Source organism: Apus apus, chromosome Z (genome assembly GCF_020740795.1).
Source record: "Apus apus isolate bApuApu2 chromosome Z, bApuApu2.pri.cur, whole genome shotgun sequence".
NCBI classification, from domain to species: domain Eukaryota; kingdom Metazoa; phylum Chordata; class Aves; order Apodiformes; family Apodidae; genus Apus; species Apus apus.
The window spans coordinates 12,968,678-12,993,421 of record NC_067312.1 but is presented as its reverse complement, the minus strand read 5'-3'; the positions used below and the strand labels follow the sequence as shown (position 1 = coordinate 12,993,421).

Here is a 24,744-nt window from a genome sequence, read left to right as displayed (position 1 = left end):
GACGGCACAGTGAGGTGAACCCTGATCCCAGAGTGCAGGAAAGCAGCTTGGATTTCCCATGGCCACACTGCTTGGCTGTCATGCAGCTGGTTGGCTGTAGCAGCTTTATCTCCAAGCATGTGCTCCATGATGCGCAGCATCCCAGAGGGAGGTGAAGTGGCTCAACCGTTGCAGTGTGACAGAACGTGAGGAAGCCCTCAGAGCTGGGCACAGAGTCCAGAGAAAGGTGAAAAGGAGGGGCAGGATACCTCCCTCCATCATAATGTAAAGTAATAATATTAATAATAAAAATTATAATAACAGTAAAGCTATCACTGGGCAATTTAGTAGGTACTTTAAAAAAAATTGTAGGTTGACTGATCACTGGCAGGATCCATGATGTTCCATCCTTCTTCCTAGGTCAGATGTTGCATTAGAAAATTGCATGGCCAAGTTCAAAGTGTTGTCATGCAGCCACAGCCTTTGGGAACAATGCTAGTAAAGAAACATGGTCCACTCAGCCCTTCTGTCCTGGAAAGTACTTTTCTGCTGCACTAATGCTTGCACAAGAGCTGCAGACAAAGAAAGCATCGTGCATTTTACAGTCCTGATTCAGTTTATAGAAAGAGATGGGATTTTGCTTTTCGTTGGTTTTGTTTTGTTTACTTAGCTAAACATTGCTAATACATGAAATACATGAAATGATCTTCACTAACATAAAAAAAAGAAAAAAAGAAAAAACAAACAAACAAACAAAGTGTCAGGCTGAGAATACGTCTTCCTAAAAGGAGTCCATGTGCCCTTTTTCCTGAGGGCTCAGCAGACTTCCCTTGGGGTGACCAAATTCCTGAATCCCCAGACAAGTAATGCTTGATAGCAACTGTAATTTACCAGCATTTCGCAAACTTGTGGACTTCCACTGACCGCAGCAGAGCTTCTCTCAATCTACAGCTGTTTAAAAGAGATTGGATTCTATTTAACTTGAATTTGTTACTGTATTTCTTGATTAGGCATGACTAAGAGCTTAACTGCAACCAAGAGACTAGCAGAGGAGTTCATTATCTTTAACAAGACATGCTGTGATCCTCAGCTAGGACTGCAGTGTCATTGTACTGGATTAATCAGATCTGAAGATTTAACTCAAGCTGAATTAAATTTAATTTTTGCTGCAGTGGAGGTTGCTAGCAGCATACTGAGAGCCATGGTTAGGCCACTTATCACTGAAATGTGGGAAAACCCACTCTTCTGCAGGTATAGCATTGCACATGAGCAGGTTGTGTTGTGGAAGTGGGAGCTCACAGGATGTGAAAAAACAGAGCAGAAAGCTTCAATGTCCTGCTTGTGTTAGAGAAAAACCTGTATGCTCTCGTTCCTGCAAGGTTTACTGAATTTTGTAGAAGCTAGACATCATGACATAGGCTTCCTCATTGTTTGGTGACCTCATTTCACTGGTAGGCAGCAACTGGGATACTGAGTCACTATTTAGGGGGTCTGGTCCAGACTGGCCAGAGGGATCCAGGGGAGGAGCAGAGGGAAGGTTGAAACCATCATCACACAGGGACACTTCATTGCTGTGACACACCTCATACATACAGGAGACACTATTTCCTTCAGTGACTGCAAACTGGCTGGTGCCCAGGAGTCTGTGCAGGGCTTCAGATGGCCAGATTTCTCCATAAGTCACAGACAGGCTTGGGTTGATTTTGTCTGTCATTGCAGGAATCATCTTCAGGTTTGAGCCGCTCCTAAATTTTTCTGTAAGGTTTGTCTCTGGAGCAGTTGATGGCTGCAGAAAATTTTCCAGTTCAGCTTTTACTTGAATGCCTTCTACTTTATGGATGTGAACATAACCAAAACTCTCTGGGTTAAAGCTTATATCAAAATTCTGCATGGCAAAGGGAACAACATGGTCAGTTAACAGTGGTATTAGCTTAACAGGAAAAGTACTTCAATATTTTTTTTTTATTTTAGAAGTGTATTAATTATTTCTTTAACTCTAAAAGTAACCCTGAGCAGACTGAAAAATAGGTTGGCATAAATTAACACATCACTTGAAATCCTTTTCCATGTCAGTACAAATCTCTCTAGTGGCCTCCTGCAGACAGCGCCACTGGAGAGTGTTTTATGTTCTGCACAACGTGGTGGGAAATGGAGTTTCAGAGACTTTTTTGAGCCACACATTTACTGCGCAGCTGCCACTTCACAGGAATGAGTGCGCCAGCCCAGGTAGTTTCTTTCAGTTTTACCTTCCTATTTTAGCAGTGAGGGAAGTGAAATCTTGCCATGGCTTTCTGCAACATATTTGGAATCTCTGCCCTGGGCACTCTTATTAAATTAAGAAGATGCCAGTAATATACCAACTGCAGAGAACAGTGCTGATGAATATATGAGCAATTCTGCTGGCTGTGTAAAGGTACATGGGAATCACCAGAGATGTTTGCAAAGGGTCCCTGTCCAGCCCCATGATCACAGTTTCTTTCAATCACCGAAGCATCTCGGTTGGAAAGGACCTCTGCAGTCCAACTGGTCCAACCTTCTGCTAGAAAAAGGATGTGGATTCTCTTATCAGGAGCCCTACCAACAAAGGAGAACCTACGTCTTCTCTGGAAAATCTACACAGTGTTTTGTTGCTCTCAAGGGGAATTTTCTTTCTTATATCCAGATGAATTTTGTGCTGAAGTAACATGTTCTTGTTGCCTCTGGTCCTGTCACTATGCAGGCTTCTGATGAGAGCACCTGCATCATCTCTCTACTTACACTTGAAGTATTGAAAAGTTGTGATTAGGATTCCCAATCCTGATCTTCCTCTCTTCTATAAAAAACTTAATTCCTTCAACCTTTCTGTATATATAAAGTTCTCCAGCCCTCTGTAGTTTGCACAGCTCAAAGCTCAGGCACTAGCTGAATTGTCTGTTATTTCCATACCCTTGACTGACAACTGCCTGTGCAAATGGGGGCTCTCTTCAGTGAAATGTAGAATCCACCGATGAAAGATGTCCCATTTAATGCAGCAACTGCATGTACTGCCTCTCATGAACATTAGGTGTTTTTTTTTTCCCCAGTAGTCTGTACTCAAGTGAAAACAACAGTGTAACTACCTACATTTTTTGGCTTCTTGCATAGTTGCTCCAGAGTTTTTTTATGATCAGGAAGGTTTGGCCACACAGCAGGCTTGATCCTGAAACAGCAACAGTAGACAAAAAGCGTTTCAACAGCAGCGAAAGAGGAACATGTTGAGATATCCAAGGTTCATATTGCACCATCTGTACTAATTCTCATAAGGCCTTACAGCTGGCTTGCAGTACCCAGAATAACGATAGAGAAGTCCCAGAATGAAACAGACAGGAGAAGAGCAGTTAAAAAGATCACTGAATAGCCATTGTTCTTTTGAGTGCACAAATTGTGACAGTTAAAGGAAGACACTTCACCAAGTACTGGAAAAGCAGCATATTATGCTGGCAAGGAGTTTATTTGCATCTATCTGTGGTAACAGGGTTGTGCACAGTGAAACCGATTTCTGCAATTGAAAAAGTATGCTGTGGTTTAAGTGCAAATTTGCTGATATTTGCCCCTGCATGTTTATGTAAGTCAAAGAACTGCATATTGTCCCACTCGTTGGCCAGCCCTCTGTGTTTCAGATAACTGTATTGTAGCCTTCTCTCACAAGCCTCATTTTTACTGCCTTGGTGAGCAACATTTGTGTGTTGTGCTGCTGGAAACCCTCAGCCATGATGCATCTAGAGACTACTGCCTGACTCACATGCAATGTGGCAGTGATACAAATATTACTATAGATGTAAATGAATGTATAGTTCATATTATGTCTGTGTCTGCATACATGGGTGTATATATACATATGCATAAACCCCTCTTATTTTTAGAAGGGAAATACTAGGGTTAAAAATGTATTGTTTCTTCAGCAGTTTGACATATGCAGAAGTTTTAGCAAAGTTGGAGAACTGCAGGTTCTCAGCAACAGAAAAAGGCAAGAGCTAGATGTTTCAAGCCACATCTATACTTGCAAATAAAACAGCATCAGGGAGCATTCCCTGGCAGATAACTCCAGTGTCTAAAATGTTCAGTTGTTAAAATTGCTCTTGTCATGGTTTAACTAGAGCCAACTAGCACATTCTCATGCAATCCCTCTCTGCAATTCAGGAATTAACACCTGCCAAGTTTTTTCCCCAAAAAGCAACTTGTGTGTAGACATCTCTCTGGCTGTCAGTGGAGCTGGATGTCATGGATGGGCATGCCTGAATGCCACAGGACAGCTCTGGGCTTTCTGCCCTGGGAGGGGGTAATCTCCTATGGTTAAACTTGGGACTATTTTCCTTTGGATTCTGGTTTCACCAGATAATCTACATATCTGTTAATTTTCTTAAACTTGTCGACTGTCTATTCTATATAAGCATGTACGTATTTAAAAATACATGGACATCTATCTATCTATGGCTGTGTAGTCAATATATGAAAAAAAAGCTAACGTAGACAAATGGGTGCCTGTGTAACAAATGTATCTCGAGTTCCACTTCTGCTGTGACTACTTTGGTGGGGGATGTAGAGCTGGCTCACCACATGGATGGCTGGATGTGGACCCAGCTGGGCTTGTGGCTGACACCATCAAGCCCTTGTCCCTTATTGCAGAGAGCTCTGCCCTGCTCCCTCTGAAAGCAAGGCTGAGAAACACCCTGCTGACTCAGCCTATGAAAGAGAAAGAGGCAGTCTCACCCCTATAGTGTTTCCAGACCTCTTGGGACTTTACTGAAAACTTCAGGTTGCTTTCTTTTCTGTATCTTTCTTGAAGTTTTTGAGACAAACTTGGCCCCAGTGAGACACTGACTGTGTTTCAAGATGACTTTAGCTGCCCAAGGGTCCTGGTGTTTCGAGCCCAAGTCTGAAGTCTGCTCAGGGCATCTTCTACCTGCCAATGCTCTCTTATATTGTCCACTTCTACCTTTTGCCTGCCATCAGTTTGATACAGAGGCTCAGAGACAGAAAGAGACTAGTTCACAAGTATAACAGAAAAAAAGCAGCAAGACTGCCAGAACATGGGGGTCTCCCAATACTTCTTCTGGTATGAAGAGACTTAGATTACCTGCTTTCCCAAAAAGTTACGATCAGGACAATCATGACAATGAAGACCATAAATCCTAGAATGGAGAGTATGACCACAACCACACTGCTATCTGAAGGAAAACAAAGATCATCAGCCAATGCATGTAAATGTCTCACTGTTAACCCATTGTAACTGTAGTGTCGGGTCAGATTAATTTCTCCTGCCTCCCTGAAGGAGGAAAAGTGGTAGGCTGCCAGAGCACCAGCACTTGGCTGAGCTCCAAGAGAGGTTCTCAGGTTGGATTAAAGCAGCTCGAAGTCTGCTATCACCTCCAGTGAGTTGAAGCCACCACTCATAGTGCCCTTACATCAGCAGTGAAGGGACCTCGAATACGCTGTCAAGGTGCCCCTGGGGACTGAAGGGTCCCCAAGGACCCCAAGAGGGGTAACTCATGTTTACAAGTGCCATAGTGGGATTTATCCTGGACAATATTTGCCATTAAATTCCATGTTCACACACAAATGCAGGGCCCTGAGATGGGTCCTGTTTCACCGTTCTTGGTGCCTTAACTAAAATGCTCAGAGCAAGCTGGTTCTTCTCCCTGCGTGCCAGCAGGCAGCAAGCTGAATGAGATTTAACCCCACAGGGATGTTTAGTCCCAGGCTGGGGCAGTACAGCCACTCTCTGGGTCATCTCTGGAGTGCCTGGTGCCTGTGAGGGCTAACCCTGGAGTGGCCATGGGCTCTTCCCCCCCTGTGCTCCTGTCACTGCTTCCGCTGGAGCTGGTCAGGGAGCTGAGGGCTTCTAGCTCTGCTTCTTCCAGGTCGACCAAAGTGGTTTCTGCCCTTACAGCTCTCTGTGGAATGCTGCTCCCTTGCAGTCCTGAAGCTCTTGGAAGTGCTCCATTCACTCCACATGCCCTTAAAATACTGTCCATCAGGCTGTGAACGTACTTTCACCTCATATGATGCATCATTTTCAAGGTTTTTTCCAAGTAATTTTACTTGAAGGTATGGTGACTCTATTGTCTAAAAACACACACAAAAAAATGCAATTATTTTTCTAGAAGGCATCAGAAAAGTATTTTTGGATTCCAGCAAAATGTGCAGTATTAGGTGCATTCCTGCAGAAGTGAGATGTCTGCTCTGTGTCACTGTCATTATTCTAAAGGTGGTCATCACAGCCTCAGCCTAGTGCATCAGCAAGGTAATCCAGACAGTATCAGGGAGACAGACTAATGCTGGGTAAAAGCTCTTTGGGAAGTAGCTGGAGGTATTATCTGTGCTTGGCAACTGCTGATACTTCAGTGGGAAATAAGTATTTCCCTGGCAAAGCTCAGAATAGAGAGGGGAAAAAATACAACTTCTGAAAGAGCAGGTGCAGGAAAGAAGCTGAAATCCCACAATGCAGCTCTGGTGCTCTGTATTTCAATATATTTTGTTGCCTGAATCCTTTTCTTTCTCTAGTTACAGCTCTCCTCTCTTCCCTCTGTAAAAATCAGATATAGTCTATATTTCCAAACACTTCCCATCTGGTCAACTGTTTGCATGGCTGCTCCTGTGACAAGAGACACAGAGGTCTCAGCAGCTGGGCAGCCCGGACCAGATCCAGCTCACAGGCATCTGCAGCCCAAAGCATGATATGAGGGTGGGAGAACTGTGGGACTGCACCTGAAGCCTGGAAAGGCTCAGGGGAAAAGGGACATGAAGAAACTCTTGCGAAGTAAGAAAGGGGTCATGTGATTTGCTGACTGATGAACTCAGAAAATAAGAGAAAAAACACCAAAGCAAAAAGCAAGACATCCAAACACTTGGATTCATTACATTATCTCTTCTCTTCCCTCAGCAAAGTACAAGTGAATTAAACTTCATTAGCCCAGACAAGCACCTAACAGACATGACTGCTTTGTCTGGAACAGTTTTGAATGATGAAATTTAAAAATGGCAAATCATAGAATGGCTTGAGTTGGAAGGGACCTTACAGAACATCTAGTTCCAACCCTCCTTGGGCAGGGACACCTCCCACAAGACCAGGTTGCTCAGAGACCCATCCAGCCTGGCCTTGAACACTTCCAGAGATGGGGTAGCCACAACTTTCATGAGAAATCTGTGCCAGTGTCTCATCATCTTCACAGTAAAGAATTTGATACAAATATCTAACCTAAATCTATCCTGCTTCAGCTTAAAAGTGTTCCCTCTCTTCCTATCACTAATGCTCTTATAAAAAGTCCCTCTCTAGCTTTCCTGTAGACCCTTAAGGTACTGGGAGGTGCTCCCTGAAGCCTTTTCTTCTCCAGGTTGAACAGCCCCAACTCTGTCAGCCTGTCTTCATAGGAGGGTTGATCCTTTCCAAGTTTTCAGCTGGAGAACTGTAGAAATACAGGTTTGGGGGAGGGGGTGGAGGGTGCTGTGACATGATTTCTGACAATGTTTAATTTCAGAAATTAGTGTAAGCTCACTAATACATCACTGCTTACCTTCCAAGTACCTGCTTCCTGCCGATAGGCCGTTTGGTGTATTAATTTGTCCTTTAAGTATTTTTTCCAGAAGTGTGGTGTACTGTAATGAATAAGATATTCATTTGCCTCCTTCTGGTATGTGATGTTTATACCAAATGGTACTTCAGGCTTAACTGCAAATTATAACAAACCAGGACATAACAGGAGTAGAAAAATGTTACTACCAAATGAACAGGTATTGAAAAATAATTTAAAAAAATCCGCTCCAAGTTACACCCCCTGCAGGGTGGCCCAACTTGAGTGAGGGTTGGCCTGAACTGTGAAAGCCTTCTGCTGAGCTCTAGCTCACCCTTACACCTTGGTCCTGAGAGGGGTTTGGTTTTGACCTGCTGGAACAGCAGTGTGGCCAGCAGGGGTGGTTCTTCCTAGGGATGTGACATTTAGTCTTGGAAAGCAGTTCCTGAGCAGTCCCACCCCTATGCTAGCACTGCTTGAAGACCTGAAATTCAGTCCCTCTAACCTGTGGTCCGAGACTGAGACTCCATGGCACAACCCATCGCTGCTCTTGTAGAAAGGCAATGGGAAGTTAACTGGGTACAGGTACAACTACTCATGGACATCATAGGCAGGGGGACTGAGGAAGGCACAAAACACAACAGTACTGGATATAGGAGAGGGGGCTGTGGCTTCAGGCACTTGCTATGAACACCTGACCTAGTCTGCAGAAGGAGACTGTCAGTTGGTTGACCATCTGTGCAATTACACCAAATCCAAAACACAGGCCCGTGCTGAATGTGCCTGAGGTCTGCAGTGACCTGTGTCTGTGACACTGAGGCTACCTGAATGTGCCATGTGAAGAACATTGGCTCTCACAGGAACAGTGAGCCCACACCTCTCTGCTCTCAGGAAAATGCATCTAGCCAGAAATTGTGCTTGCACCTGCAACTCCCAAATATTTAATTATTTCATGCTGAGCCCATGGTTTCTAGAGCAGAGCCTACCAGAGATGGTCAAGGCTGGGCCATAAACTGAGAGGTAATGTAAAATTATTACAAAATTACTGCACTGGGGAAAAATGTTTCATAATAAGGGAATGTCACAGAGCGTATTGCCCAAGGAAGGCAAAGCAATGTGGCACCAGAGCAGTAAAGAGCTGCCCCACATGGGCTTCTCTGCAGTCCTTAAATGAGACCAGCTCCCAAGAGAGCTAAGTCCTATGGAGCCCCTCTTCCTTTCAGTTCCCTATTTCTGTCCTCAGGCAGATCCCCAGCATGGCTTTGTGGAGCCCATTCATAGGCTCTTGGTGTCCCTGCTGTGCTGCAGGATGTCTGAGCACCTGGTTCAGACAACAAGCTCTACCAAGAAGCAAGGTGTGAAAAAGCGAGATCTTGAAACCTTACAGTCCCTGTGCTACTGAGCTCACACTAGACTTGGAGTGGTCAGTCCTGAAACTGCACAAACCCTAGTGAGACATGAACAAAATGCCCCTGTTTGTCAGTTCACCCATGCTCAGGAACAGCTGTTTCACCCATGTGCATGACCCGGTCTGTGTCCAGGTTTGGGCAGAGTGTTACAATAAACCAGAACTGAGCTGCATGTTTTGAATGAAGGTTAATCATGTTTGTCTTTGAAGCTAGGGGAACACCATATTCTGCCAACACCCCAATCCAGGCTCCATGCTCTGCTAGGACATTATTTTATACTGCCTCTATGTCATCCAGATTGATGCTTAGGCCTTGTGCTGGGCCATTCCTGCCACCCCCTCCTCCCAGCTCAGTAACCACTGTATCTTAAAAATGTCTAAAATATTGTCTCACCAATATCAGTTACAACCAAACTTTTGCAGACCAGTCTCTTCATCTCAGAGTCCATGCAAATATATTTATTTGACAGTATATCAGTGAATTGTAAGAAATATGCATCTTCCTGTTTCTCCATATTGAAGCACACGTAACTGCTGTCTTCCTTGGTACTGTTGACCAAAGTGACATAACGTTAGTTTCTTCTCAGTCTTAACTATACGGGACAAATCCTGGTTGCTCATTTCACATTAATTGAAGTAAGACTCTATATGAAATAAGAAAAAAATGCCATGCAAACAAAGAGTTTAAAAGATTGATAGTGTTTGTTATTGTGGTCTTTGAACACAGTAACAAAGTGATGTGAGTCACAGTAAGAGTCCTAGGCCTCTCCAAGATGAAAAAAAAAAAAAAAAAAAAAGAAAAAAAGACAATTATTACATTGGAGATTTATGTGTTAAAATCCTTTCTATCTTTAAAAATTATCTCACTGCTGCCATTTTAAAATAGAGGGTCACAGTTTGGATATTCTCTGAAGATAAATTTCCTGCTGACCAAAATGCTAGCAAGTATGGGGTCAACATGAAGGATTCCTAAGACACAGTTTCAGAGGTGGAAATACATCTGTGTGTGACTGATATATCTCTGTGATACTCCTGTTTGAGGATTATCATAAAATTTCAGTCCAAATACAGAAATAACCTCATGAATTAGAAAATTCTAATACACTAGGTGGAAAAAATTATGTAGCAATTTTTAAAATACCAAGATGAAAAAAGAAAAACTACTTCTTTTCCTGTCTGCTTCAGAACTTTCAGCTTCAGGGAAAACAGGTAAAAGGACAAGCAGACATATGCTACAGAAACAAAATCTGAGCTTTTTCAGCCAGTAGCATCAGTTCTAAAAAAGGTGGAAAACAGTTTCAAGGTCTCAGTGAGAAGTGGAGACAACTCATCTGTTTCATTACTGTTGAGTTTTTGTATACTCATTTTTATGTGTTTTTTGTGAGTCTGTATATGTGAAAACAATTGATTAAATTTTTATTTGGCTTAGATAAAGGCATTATACTCTGCCTTGTATGATTTTTCCTTCAGTGGAAAATCAGTCTTGCCAAAGAATTTTTTGTGGAAAGGGTGTGCCTCTTCAAAAACAATTTTATTTTTCACTTCATAAAGGCTAGGTTTGTTTTGGTTTAAAATATAATTTAATTTAAAGGAAAAATGCTCTTAGCTCATTTTGGGCTGCATCTCTAATAACAGATCTTCCAGAGCAACAGAGGCAGTATCAGGTATCGGACTATTAGAGACATTATAATGATCATTACAGACCCTTCCATCTGTTTGTTTTTTTTTCTTATTAGGGAGTTATGTTCTGTTTCAGTAAACTTTTCTTCTTTGCTGAATATAGTATTCAAACTTGGTAAAAAACTCTGAAGTGTAATTTTACTGCTTTGCTGCTCCTGTTTCCCAGCATATGATGGCAGTGTGACTCACTGGTGCTTAATATTTTGCTTCCCAGAAGTTTACCAAAGGACGGACTGACAGCACTTACCACAGGGCCAGGGTATAGTTAGTGTTGTGAGGAGGCAGCTCGGTAAAATTGCATGTCAGGCTACTGTAGGAATACTTAAATTCCAGCTGGCTGAAGCAGTTGATGTTAAAATTGTCTGGTTCGTCATCTCCAGAAGTCCCTAAAGAGAGATTCTCAGGATGTTACTGAAGCAAACCTCTGAGTGTGTTCAGTTTTCAGCTCCATTGTATAGGAGGTTGTTTCTTTACATGGTTGCCTGAAAGGAAGTGGATCAACCCACCTGTTTTGTAAGAAGCAAAGAGAGCTTGTTCAAAATGAAATTAAAAGCCACTTGTGCCTTTCAAGGTTCCTCTCCCTACATGCCCACCTACTTACCACGCACAAAGGTACATTCTGCATCAGTCTGTGAACTATAAAAAGACATAGAATTGCAGATGATTTGATCATATGAGACACTCTATGTCTATTATTTTCTATTAATCATGGACAAAGGGGCACTGATGTCAACATGGAAACTGCTGTGAAAAAGTACCAGTGTCAAGTTCAAAATAGAGAACAGATATTGTCCACTCTGCAGTTCAATTCCTCCTAAGTTTGACTCCGGAGAAGTCTCATTTTAAAAGTTACAGATGATCTTCACACCAAGATAAAAATATGACTTACTCTATCTGAAAATAATCTCAGAACTTTCTCAAACAGGTTTTCCTATCAGGAACAGCAAAATGCTGCTGTCCTTGGGCACGTGAAGGGGAGCAAGACATGTTTATGATGCCTGTTGAAAAGCAGAATATTCAAGTAAAGGATCAAACACTCTTGAAAATAAACAGAACAGAAACTTGCACTGAGGGGTATTCTTGGCAGTTACTGCCAGAGGTGTCTGGGGCAGAGGCTCAGGGCTAGTGTCTGCTCAAGATTAAGGGCTATTTTCAATGGGAGTTATTTGTATGGGAAGTTTAGCTCAGGCCAGCCTGAAAGTACATTAAACAACTCATAGCTTTGAAGAAGCAGATCCACAGCCAAGGATGCAGCTGCCACTGCTGGACCTGCATCAGGACCATCCATGTAGCAGGTGGCCAAGAGTACACCAAGCAGCCCCCTCCTGCCCCTGCTCTGCCTCTGCTGTGAAGGTCTGGCCAGTTATCAGGTTCTTGAGAGGACTGGAAAATTATATGGGTGGTTTTAAGAAAGCAAGAGTATTTTGATGCCATGAGGCAATTAAGCACCATTTTGATTGTACTGCAAAAGTTTTCTGAAATGTCACAAATTTGGGCTCTGGAGGGAAAGCTCAGTCTTTCTGCCAGAATGCATGGCTTCCTGCAAATTTGCTTCTGTGACTCATAAAACAATTGTGATTTGACAAAGAGCATATGTCTCAGGTCCTACACATGTATGACATCAGTGAAACAAAAACTGATGGTTCTGAGAGGAGTACTCTCCAGTGGAAACTGCTGGTTCAGCCTCATTTCATGAAATCTCACCCACCCGAGCCAAACCAACAGGGAAAGGGTTATTGTCATGGTCCTTTAGCAGATCCTCAGAGCAGGAATGGCTCTTTCTCCTTTTAGTGATGGTTAAAGGTAGCTGTGATGATACATAATCCTGTTCCCTGTGTCCAGGGACTATTCCCAACCCTCTGCTTGGTCCTCTTCTACCCTCTCCTCACATGTGCCTTTGCTGTGCAGGGCACCTTCTGCAGTGCGAACAAGAACTTGGCTGCTCTGGGGATATCAGTGACTCATACTCACAAACTGTAGGGAAATACCCATGGAAATATTTCCAATGGAAAAAATCCCTCCCAGAGAAAATGATGCTTATCTCTGCTGTCACCCAGGTGAATCGGATCACGGAGGGGTGCCCAGCTGCTTGGATATCCTGATTCATACTGAAGTCCTACAGCCAATCCTGCAACCAGCATGGGAGCACACCTGAAGATCCAAAATGGTCATGGCTTGTCAGCAGGGTGAAAGCAGGGGAGAGTTTTTTGATTGCTTTAAAATGTAAGTAAAGAGCATCACCCCACAGGCTTGCTGTCAGCAGTGTTTCCTCCTGACCTTGGAGCCGAGGTGCATCTGGAGTCGGATTTTGAGTAAGAGAAAAAAAATTCAGAAGGTAGATCAATCCCCAAGCTAAAAATTAGTGGCCATTTGCTGCCAGGAGCCACCAATGCTGAGAAGCAGTTACTGGTCCTCTCACTGCAACTCTGGTGAGGTCTGTCCCAAGGGGAGCCCAGCTTTCCTTGAGGGACAACAAAACACCGTGTCTTCCACCAGTGCTGCTGCTTTGAGGGGATAACGTGTGTAGCACAGACATGGACAAAGCAGGTGCTGTCCAAAGCCACTCTGTTTGACCATCACACTCAAGAGAGACACACAAAGGTCAGTGCAACTCCAGAACAAGACCAGCAGCATTTCCACACAGGTAAGAGTCTTGACCAATGCAACCCTGGGCCATCCAGGGAGACATACATGTACAGAAATGTGTATTATATAAAGTTACGGAGTTGTGGGTAAAAATGTGTGCATATAGATAGACATATATTTAAAATTCAGGAGATAACAAGTAAGCTGAAACGAATAAGAATAAAAAGGAAAAACCCACATATTTTATATAGAGAGATACACCTAAAGCCAACATGGACAGGTATGTCACATTTTATGCCTCTCTAAGACTTTACTTGCAGCTACCAGGAAACTGATTTATTTATAATCAACTACCTCAAGACAACATTAAAACTTATTAATTAGAATGACTAACCTTCCTTTTTAGGAGAGACTGCTTGGTCCTCTCTTTATATGCAAACTCCATATACCAGATTTTGGATGAACACACAAAACTGATATTCAGTGTATTAATAAACACATACCAGAAAAAAACTCCTTCAGCTGCCTGCTACTATTCTGCTGCAAAGGGACAGAAATTTTCATTCACTCTCTATCAGGATGACTGCAAAATGAGAAGCAAGAAAAAGGTTTTGTCTTGCAGTTCAAACAGACATTAAATGTTTAGCCAGTGTAGTTCACTGTAGGATCCACACTGCGAGGAAAGTTGATTTTGCTTCTTTGACACTGAACTTTCATATTGTGATTATGTGGTTCCTTATTTGAGGAAATAACATCCTAATCATAGAATATATTATAATTAAGCCTCATGAATGATTTTAAGTAAGCAATTTGAAATGCTTCTTCTGCTACGGTTCCTCTATGGGTTGACAGTAACTTTTTTGTCTGACATTAATACGCACATAGTCTCAGTTACACTTATTTCCTAAACCTCACAACCACCACACACAAATGTGTTTGCTATGTAAATGGTTTTGATGACTCCAACATGACTCACACTGCTAGGGACTCCTTACACAATGAAAACCTTACAAGATTTAATTTTTTATTTTTTGAAGCCCAGAGCAGGCAGAGCCCTGAGCCCTGCTCTGATGAAACCAAGGCAGGGCTTGAGACGGGCCAATTCTAGAGGGAGAAAAACTGCTCTTGTAGCTACAGCCATGGCAGGCCCTTCACAGCAACAGTTGTCTCTTGGGTTTGGACAACAACCAGCAGTATGGTTCAAATCACAGGAGGAATCTCATGAGCCTGTATTGAGAGCAAATTGCTAGCAGAGGCTACGGACATGCCTCAGCTTTAAGCACTGAAGCCACTGGGACTAACCACAAAGTGTGAAACCAAAGGCACTGCTAAGCACCTGCAGGAGCAGTGAGTAAACTTCCAAAGTCAGTGAAGTGCCAGTCTCCATGGACAGGGGCACACAAAATCACTGGTCCTGATCTGATTCAGGCAGGACTTATTTTAATTACAGCAGTTTTGTTGTGGCTTGGATGAACCATACCAGTCAAGGTATGAGGACTGCTGAAGCCACCTGTCTTGCCCATGAGACCCCAGCAACCTGCTGCCTCCTGCTCCCCTTGTCCATGCTCTCTCACCCCTCCCTGGCTGCCCCTTCTTGGCTCTGCTGGTAAGTCTCTTAGGGCTTTTGGGAATCTCCATCATCTCTGCCTGGAAGAGCAGTCTGCCCCTCTGAAGAGGGCAAGAGACCAAGGCAAGTGGTACAATGAGCTTTTCCCTCCTCTGTCCATGAGAGAAGGGGTGAGCTCCTGCCTCTGTCAGCTGGTGGCATTTTGTCAGGAGGCCAGGGGAGTTGGAAATGCCGAGACTGAAAGCCAAACATCCACCACAGGTGATTATAACTTGTATTGTTTAATTTGTTGACCAAACCAAAAGACTTACAAAGAATGAATAAAAGCTGCTAATCGTACTAAGTGGGGATTTTCTGAATCTGTTTTTCTTTAATTCTAAGCAAATTGTGGTTTGTTAGCAGTTAGTGACAAGCCAAGGGAAGGTCTGGTCATATCTGATTTTGGGAAGCCCAGAAGATTTCAGTGACACCAGTGAAAAAACACTAGCATCAACCATTCACCCCTGTAGCCTCTTGCCAAAACCGACTCTGTACAGCTGCAGATTGCATAAATAAAAGGAAAATGCAAAATCCAAGGTTGTTAGATGCAGTCTGAGCCACTCCCTGTTTTCTTCTGACTAAAAATCTTATCATGCACATCCTGTCTATGTATATATGTGTGCATGTACATACATGGCACATGGGAGAGTAAGATTCCCTGTCTCTGACACAACACAGGAACACTGCCATTATGTTCCTAAAAAAAGAAAAATTCTTTTGCTCCCACATAATGGAGCCCTAAAACTACCAGTAACTGAGCAACTTCAGTGCAACAAGCTCTGTCACTGCTGTTAGTATTAGACAAGTAAGATATTACCAAATCTAGGACTAAATCTGTAAGTCCAGTTTTCCAGCTCCCTTTTGAGAAAAGGGACAACAGCCTGAAACAGTGGTTTTGTTGCTGCTATTTATGGTTTTTTAACTTTTGATTTTGATGCTTCTAAAGAATTTTCACCTCTCTAAATGAAATAATGAGAACTGTAATAAGCCTGAATTTAAACTGTTGAATTAATTTATAGTTATTTGTTGAGTAATGGATTAATGGTCTTAACAAGGGGCTGTGGTAGAGTTGCTGCTTCAATCATTCTACAAGGGAGACTGGGACTATCCTCCAGATACAGCAGATACAATTGCAGTAAGAAAAACAAGAAAAAAAGTTTCGCTTTTGGAGTGGAACAATTTGGGACAAGTTTGAAGTACATTGAAACATTTTATTTGGATGGAACTGCCAAGGGCAGGAGAAGATAGAACCTCACCCCTCTCTGATCACAGGTCAGAGTGATCATGGGCTGCAAAAGAGAGAAGTGGTTCCCGCTCACAGGTGTAACTCCTCACATGAACACTAGATACAACAAGAGAGGATTAACAGATGTGATTTTGCAAGCCCTCTGCATACAGCTGTGGTCTCTTTCAATTCATACAAATTTGCATGTTACAGAGGACAGAAGATTGGAGAATTAAATTAAATAGGAATTCTCCTGCTCCACATCCACCTCAGGTACTGACACTAAGAGACTGGAGGCTGAAGCAACAACACATTTAACCCAGCAGTTGCATTTTGGAGCTCTTAACTTAGGGTTTTCAAGATCATACACAAGTGGAAAGATGAAGATGAAATGACTCACCATCACCATCTGCTGAGGTGCAACCACTTTCCCCAAAAGTGGTGTGAAGAAACAAGATGAGAAGACTCAATACTATACCCATCTGTGTCATCCTGAGCATGCTGCATGTGTGCTCTACATGTGTGTGCAAAACCCGTGCTCGCTTACTTTATACTAGAGGCAGAGCAAACCCACTGCCTGATAAAGCGACCGCAGGCAAGGGGAAATGTAAGCACGCCAGCAAGGATGACTGGTGGCAGAGCGCAGGAAGCCAGCCTGAAGATGTTCACAGAACTTTTACTTTGAAACATGCTTCCCACTTCAAAGCTAAGGACCTTCTGGATCAGGCCCACTGAGACATTGGGCCAAATCTGGGCAAGTCCAGCAGACTGGGAGCATGTTCCATGGATAGTGGCTCCTCTCTTGGATAGTGGGATTCTCACTGCTGACTTTTCCCAGAGCACAGTTCAGTCCTTTCAACCACTTTCATCTCATTGGAGAAAGACAAGTCCTAGGAAAAAAAAATAATTAAAAATTATGCCAGTTATGAAACACTAAATATAATTGCTGTTATTTATTCTTTAAGTCTTGGCATCAAAAGAAGTGTGACCAGCAGGGCAAGGGAGGTGATTCTCCCCCTCTACTCCGCTCTCGTGACACCCCACCTGGAGTGCTGTGTCCAGTTCTGGAGTCCTCAGCACAGGAAAGACATGCACTTGTTGGAGCAATTTCAGAGAAGGGCCACCAAGATGATCCAAGGGCTGGAGCACCTCTGCTATGAAGACAGGCTGAGAGAAAAGGGGCTGTTCAGCCTGGAGAAGAGAAGACTCCAGAGAGATCTTGTAGTGGCCTTCCAGTACCTGAAGGGGCTACAGGAAAGTTGGGGAGGGGCTTCTTACCAGGGTGTGTAGTGATAAGACAAGGGAGAATGTTTTCAAAGTGGAAGAGGGGAGATTTAGATTAGACATTAGGAAGAAATTCTTTAGTGTAAGGGTGCTGAGAGACTGGCACAAGTTACCCAGTGAAGCTGAGCTGTGGATGCCTCATCCCTGGAAGTGTTCAAGGTCAGGTTGCATGGAACTTGGAGCAGCCTGGTCTAGTGGAGGACAACCTTGCCTACAGCAGGGTATTTGGAACTAGATGATCTTTCCTGGTGCCTTCCAGCCCTAACTGTTCTATGATTCTAGGAATTCCCACATACAGCAGTGCTGACCCAGAAAAGCTGTAATTTAAAAGACTATTCCTGCAAAATCTAGCTCCTCAGAGTGAATTGGTAGATCTCACTTTTTTTTTCAGACTTTGGACAAAGCAGAAGCAGAAAGAGGAAGATAAAGGGGTGTTAAATATTTCTTTTGCACACTTTCTGTGGCTGCACACACCAATGCACACTAGATTGTAATGCGAGGCCATGTCCACAGCTGACTGATGTGGCTAACTACAAGTGAGCTGAAGACCTGAAAGAGAGGAGCGAGCTCTGGCACAGCACTGGCTGTACCAAAAAAAGCTTTATGTCATAAGTGTAAAGGAAACTGAGGGTAAAGTTGGTAACACTGCCCGAGAAAACAGAAGAATCATGACACTATAATAAAGAAACTCAATATGGAAGCCACAGCAGCTTTTTCATTTGCAAGGCAATAATTCAAATAATTCATGAAGATGATGAAAGCTCAGCCCCTATGTCTAGAAATGTGTCTTTCTTGCCAGGTCACCTGTTGCCCACAGCAATGGTCAGTGGGTAGCCTAGGGGTGCTTCTGAGCTACCCTGCCCTGTTTTAGTGGGAAGTAATGCCCCCCTTTCCACAACAGCTCAGCAAGACTACCCAGAAGATGGATCTCCCATACCTGTGCCAAATCCTGCCTTGTGGTAGGACCCTGAGGCTTACCACCAAAGCACTCCCTGAAGATGCACTGAGTCTAGGTAAAGGGATTTGGATTAAGCAGTCAAAATGTAGGTATTTGCAGTGTCTATTCCTATGTCAGAGCTTCTCCTGCTTTGCCCCATCTAGCCAGTGGAGAGCATGATTCATCTCATCCTAACAAAGACATCCAAAAGATGAAATCTAAACTTGTAAATAAATATACTTATCTGCATTGAATAGAAAAAGACCCCAAGGTGGTGGAGGAGTTGGATGTCTGCTTGGCAGACCTCTGTGATGCCTCATACCCACAAACAGGGGAGGAACCTGCCAAGCCACAGTGACCACCCACACAAAGCAAAGCAGGACCTGGACATGGTGCCAGAACCAATGAGCCTTGGCCGAACCAACTCAAGAGCTTGGTTTCACTTACAGAAGTATTTGGGGCACTGCCCCATTCACATCATATCCCTTCAAGAAATTGCATCATTCAGAGATCTGAGTCAGCTGGGGGGACATTAAAGGTAGACCTCAAATCTCTCTCCCAGGTTTCCTATGCTTGACCGAAGCTTATTGAAGCCAAACTTGAATCAAGAGGATTTGGTCCTGGTGACTTCACACCCCAAAGGTCTACTCCTAACTTGCTTTAGAAAAGATTATTTAAGCATTTCAGCACCTGGGTTAATAATATTCAATATCCTATTATTCTAGAAACTCTCAGTCTTATTTCTACCTCTTTTTCAAACCAGAACTATCAATAAAGGAGGCATCTCCAGTGCAAAATGATCACTATCAGGAAATAACACCTTCTCACTTTAAATTTGTCTTGTTGATAATTGAGTGGGCTATCACTTTGATTTTTTTTTTTTTTTCTTTTTTCCTGTTTCAGCTGGGGCAAACTAAAAGAAAAAGACTTTTCAGACATAATATTTTGGTTGAACTTGAACAATCTTATTATCAGAGCTGTGCTGCTCAGGGGATTTCCAAGTTGTCATAGCTGCATTTTGTCTGGGTGGGGAAATGAGGGACCACAATGAAAAGAAAAAAAAAAACCTAGTATAGCGAAAGTCATGAAGCAAAAGTACATTTTGTTTTAATTCTGGGTCTCTGCTTCAAAATTTTGATTTCCAAGATGAATTTTAATTCATTGGTCTCACCTTGTTGCCTTCCTCTAATGCCTTGGGAGATAGGAAACCAAATTTGTGAGAGTCTAAATCTTAGGGCAACTGAATTGTTAGTACCCAGGAGAGGCTGAAAGAGGACTGATTTCACATGTGCAATAAATTTACACCACTTTTGTCTCCTAATCCAAGGTTCCACAAAAAACCCCACAGTTTAAATGGGTAAGACTTTTGATGGCCCAGCAAAAACATACTTGTTCACTTGCCTGCCAAACCTGTTCAGGTCTCAACACTACTTTGGAGCTTCTAAGTCACCTTAAATCCTCTTACATTTTTGGCCATCAACAAAGTCCAGGTTACAGCCCCTGTGCCTGAGGAAAACAATTTTTTCAGTGCCCTGTGGTTCAGAAGTGTGTGCCATCTGTGTGGCATAACAGCTCCTCAGCATTTCCCACTGACTGCTCCAAGGGATCTTACAACTTCTTGGATTACCACTTGTATTTCAGCTATTGAAAATCACTAGCCTAAAAGGTTGCCTACAAGTTAGCATTTATGTTTGCTTCTTACACTCTCTTCACTTGTTCTCACTGTTCTGAGGACACAAAATCTGTTTTGATTCTGTTTGGGATCTAAAAAATGCAAAAGGCTTCTCCATGTATACTAGACTTAAGTCTGCCACCAGTACCTGCTTAGAAGGATGAAGTTGGTAGACCCATCTTTCTACCAGCAATGCTTTCAGACATGCCAGCTCAGAAAGATCCCAGAGCATCAGTGGAAGTTGAGTGAAGCACGTCCTTAAGATACACTCCAGTGTGCAGCACATTAGGCAGTGATGGTCAGAAGAGACAGGTGTCCATGTGTTTGAGCAGCTCAGTTGGTGTCCTGGTTAGATACCCACAGACGTACCCATGGTCCAGCTTGAGATTGGAAGAGAACTTTTCTTGTGTTGATTTGGCAGGAGCCCCTGGGCTCCTTGGTTCCTTCAATGACATGAAGGTTGGTGAATCACAGAATCACAGAATCATAAAACCGTCATAATTGGAAAGGACCTCTGAAATCACTGAGTCCAACCATCAACACAAAACCCCCCTTGAATGTTAGTATAGAATCCCCTTGCTTCTACTTGCACGTCTTAGCACCTATTGGTCTTCCAGTAGTTTAATGAGCCAGCTACAGCCACACTAACCATTTTGATAAAAATTAGTGTTGTTGAACATAACATCCTCAGTAAAGCTGAACTCTTTATAAAAGAAAAGGGAATTTATGACCTTTGGAATAAGGGGCAGGCAACACAGCAGGCTTACAAGGAAATCAAGAGGTTATGCAGGGAGAAAATTAGACGGCTCAAAGCCCAACCAAAACTGAATCTGGCTACTGCTGTAAAGGACGACTAAAAATGTTTCTACAAATACATTAATAAGAAAAGGATGGCTAAGGGTAATCTCCATCCTCTATTGGATGTGAGGGGAAACAAAATTACTAAGACTGATTAAAAGGCTGAAATACTTAATGCTTTCTTTGTATCAGTAAGACCAGTTATTTTCTGGGTACCCAGACCCCTGAGCTGGAAGACAGGGTTGGGGAGCAGAATTGAGCCCACATAGTCCAAAGGGAAACAGTTGGCTACCTGCTACACCACTTAGATACATACAGGTTGGTGGGGCTGGGTGGGACCTGCCCAAAGGTACTGAGGGAGCTGACAAAGTGCTCACCACCATCTATCAGCAGTCCTGGAGACTGGCAAATGTGACACCCACCTACAAGAAGGGTTGGAAGAAGGATCCAGAGAACTCCAGGCTTATCAGTCTGACCTTGGTGCAGAAGCAGATAATCTTCAGGGCAATTAGGTGGTAGATACAAGACAACTAGATTATCAGGCCCAGTCAGCATGGGTTTATGAAAGGCAGGTCCTGCTTGACTAACCTGATCTTCTTCTATGACAACTACCTGAAAGGAGATTGTAGCAAAGTGGCTGTCGATCTCTTCTCCCAAATAACAATTGTTATAGCAGGAGGAAAGGCCTTAAGTTGCACCAGTGGAGGTCTAGTCTGCATATCAGGAAAAATGTTTTCACTGAAAGGATAAGGAAGCATTGAAAAAGCTGACCAGGGAAGTGGCAGAGTCACCATCCTGAAGGTGTTTAAAAGACATGGATGTGGCACTATGAAACTGAAATTTACAACTGACATTGCAACTGAAAAAAAATTTTTAAACAGACATTATCAAGGGTAAGAAAAATACATATAACTCATGTGATTTGGTTTGGCACCAATTTTGTGCACTGAGATGTTTGTCTGTTCAAAAATTAATTATATGTATGTCATCTCAATAATTCAAATATGAGTAATGTTTGAGATGTCATTAAATCTAGACACTTCATGCCAGAAAACCACAGGAAAATATGTGTGAGAAACCTGAAAGATTATATCCTCCGTTTTAAACATGGATTTAAACAGGGAAAATAATCACATATTTTTGCCCTATTTTTCATGCCTCACCCGCCAGGAGATAAAGAAATATGCAAATAAGGCACTAATTGCAGAGGGACACGTGCGAACTCTGTTGGGATCCCACCTGGTAGAGCTGGCATGCAGATTTGTTATCATTTTGTAGTTACACTGAGGATTTAAAAACCACCCACAGATAGTTTCACATTTTTCACATTTGGAAATGGACCAAGTCCATCCTATTTCCAGTACTCTCCACTGTAACAAAGGACCCTTTTTCCAGTCTTGCTTTCAGCCCAGCTACCAGCAAGAGGCTCCACTCTTCCCTCTGTGACCTTCAGAAAGTCTGTTTCTTTTCATACAGTTCTGATTCACCTGATTTACTTTCATGGGAGGTGAGCTTAGATGGACCCTGTGTCAGCACCACCATATCACCACTCCTGGATCCAGCTGAGGTATCTCTAGCCCACGACGCACTGCACACTGCAAACATAACCTATGGTTTTATAGGGCAGAACGGGCTGTCATGATGATGTGGTCATGGCACTTTCGGAAGAATCTCTCCCTCTCCTCTCTTTGTCAGTTTTATTTGTGATGCCTGAGTTACTACATTTGGTCATCTCAAGAAGAAATTACTGCCCCCTGAAATTAGCTGTCCTATCATTCAGGTTGTGCATGAAACTTTGTCTAAATCCAACTTCCAGTGAGCAGATCTTGCCTTCCTTTGTTTATAAAAATGTTTATCAGAAATCCTTTCCCTTGCAGGTAATTCCAGTCAACCATGAAATTCCCATTTTAGCATGTTTTTGAAGAAGCAAACTAAATCTAGGGCTTTAAACTTCTCACTTGATAAAGACAGGTCTTTCTGACTCCATAGTTTCCTTCAACTTTTCCCTGAAGTGCTCAGAACCAGACAGAATACTCTCATAAGTGTCTCACTAATGCCTGTGTGCAGGGATATTCTCATCACTGCAGCTCTCCACATTATTGTGCTTATTCTGAATCACAACATTGGTTTTAACTGCGGTATCTACCGGTATCACAGAATCACAGAATCCATCCTCCTTGCACCCACCTTTTAGATACTTGTAGACATTGATAAGGTCTCCCCTCAGCCTTCTCTGCTCCAGACTAAAGAGTCCCAGCTCTCTCAACCTTTCCTCATGAGGGAGATGCTCCAATCCCCCAGTCTTCATTGTTGCCCTCTGCTGGACTCTCTCCAGGAGTTCCCTGTCTCTCTTGAACTGGGGAGCCCAGCACTGGATGCAGTATTCCAGATGTGGCCTCACCAGGGCAGAGTAGAAGGGGAGAATGACCTCTCTCGACCTACTGGCCACACTCTTCCTTATGCACCCCAGGATTCCATTGGCCCTCTTGGCAGCAAGGGCACATTGCTGGCTCATGGATAATGTATGGGATGATTGGTGAAAGTGTGTCCTTCTTTGAGCCAGGTTAGAACCAATTTTCTTTCTAGTAATTTAACTTTTCAGTTAAGTCTCTTCTAAGTACCTGCACTTGCCAAAATTAACGGCATATTTTGGTCAGTGTCTGCTTCTAGGACTGATAACACTCAATGTTTTAGTTACAGCTAGAGAACGGTGTGCAGAACCAAGGCCACTGCTTGGATCCAAGAAAACCGTCTTATGCTATTTGTTTAATTGCTGGCCCAGCATTAACCCATGACAAGGTGATTTAGAAATTAAGTCTATATTCACTTTCAAGTAAAGGTAAAAAATTGACAGAGCCTTTAAAGTGGAATGCAGCTAACGTGCAAAGAGTCTGTACCACAGGATTTCCTCAGGTGACTCTCATAGTTGGCAACATCAGGGGAGTTCAGTGTGCTGACTGTAAGGACACCAGCACTGAGATTGGAGTGGAGACACCATGGCCAGTGTCTCTGGTGACCATGGGGGCCTAAAGGTACCATGGGATTGATAAGATGCACATTTGGAGACATCACAGCTGGACTTTTCTGAAGGTCCCCTAGAACTGACAAGTTGCATATTTGATACTCTTGGCCAAAAGTCTAACACTGTCCTTTGGAGACCTTTGCTCACTATAATCTCATTTTAATACTAAAACACACCTCCATCCCAAAAGCTACCCCTCTCCCTGGGGATGACCATCCCTCAATGAGCTTGTGCCCTGAATTTGCTCTAGTCTACACCTTTAAAAGTGAAGTGAGATAATTTTGCACTAATCATAACAATGGTATGTATGACTAGAGTCCCTCAAGTCACACCTGTAAGTTAACAATCCTATAAAAATGGGAAGATACAATCAGTGTCAGGGAAGATCCCATTGCCTGGCCTTTGCCAGGATTATCCTTGACTCTTTGCATCAGCTGGCAGGCTGAGCCTCTCTTCGCCCCCATAGGGACACCTTTGGGTAAGATTTGAACACTCAGTTACACCCTGGAAACCTATAACTGGCTCTAGAACTCCCTTTTCCCTTTATTTTTCCTTTATTTTTCTTCTTATTTTTCTTTTCTCTTTCTTATCACTTTATGTGTTAGCAGCCAGGCTGTATTACTCATATTCTTAGTATTTGTACCAGCTTTGCAGTCAGCTAATTTGTCACCTGCAATCCAAAGAACTTGTTGCTTTGATAAATCACACCGTTACTTGACTTAGCAAGAGTGTTGTCCCTGAATGAAGACAAAACCTTTGAGTGTGGCCATAGTGCTCAGGACGTGTGTGGCTGGGCAGGTAGTGTGACATTAGTAGTGGATCTGGACCCATGGTAGTCCAATATAGGTGTTGGGTGTGACTGGACTACTAACGCCGGTTTGGGCATCACCTGGAAACTAAGCCCAGCCACCCTCTGGTATCTGAGAATCGGCTGTAAAGCAAGGGGTTTTAGTTTCTGCTAAATTATTTAGCCCTTTTTTAACATGACAGGGTGCAGCATAGGCCAAGAAGGAGCTTT

The 24,744-nt window shown here is 43.0% G+C and overlaps 1 protein-coding gene across 1 annotated transcript; it reads right to left on the bottom strand.

Annotated features, from left to right (window-relative positions):
• Positions 1-1,360: 1,360 nt before the first annotated feature.
• IL7R (interleukin 7 receptor) lies at positions 1,361-16,513 on the bottom strand. The gene is made up of 8 exons (XM_051643487.1): positions 16,414-16,513; positions 10,844-10,982; positions 9,311-9,465; positions 7,512-7,666; positions 5,886-6,063; positions 5,075-5,165; positions 3,082-3,157; positions 1,361-1,864 (listed from the first exon to the last, which is right to left on the bottom strand). The coding sequence occupies exons 1-8, from the start codon at positions 16,511-16,513 to the stop codon at positions 1,361-1,363; spliced, it is 1,398 nt and encodes a 465-aa protein (XP_051499447.1).
• Positions 16,514-24,744: the final 8,231 nt, after the last annotated feature.

What these genes read in the sequence shown, in the direction of transcription:
- IL7R (XM_051643487.1), bottom strand. Translation starts at nt 16,513, where the DNA reads ATGCTCAGGATGACACAGATGGGTATAGTATTGAGTCTTCTCATCTTG. An exon ending in AGGAAGCAGGTACTTGGAAG is followed by an intron (nt 6,064 to 7,511) that starts GTAAGCAGTGAT and finishes GTGTGTTTTTAG; the next exon opens with ACAATAGAGTCACCATACCT. An exon ending in GTAACTTTTTGGGAAAGCAG is followed by an intron (nt 3,158 to 5,074) that starts GTAATCTAAGTC and finishes TTGCTGTTTCAG; the next exon opens with GATCAAGCCTGCTGTGTGGC.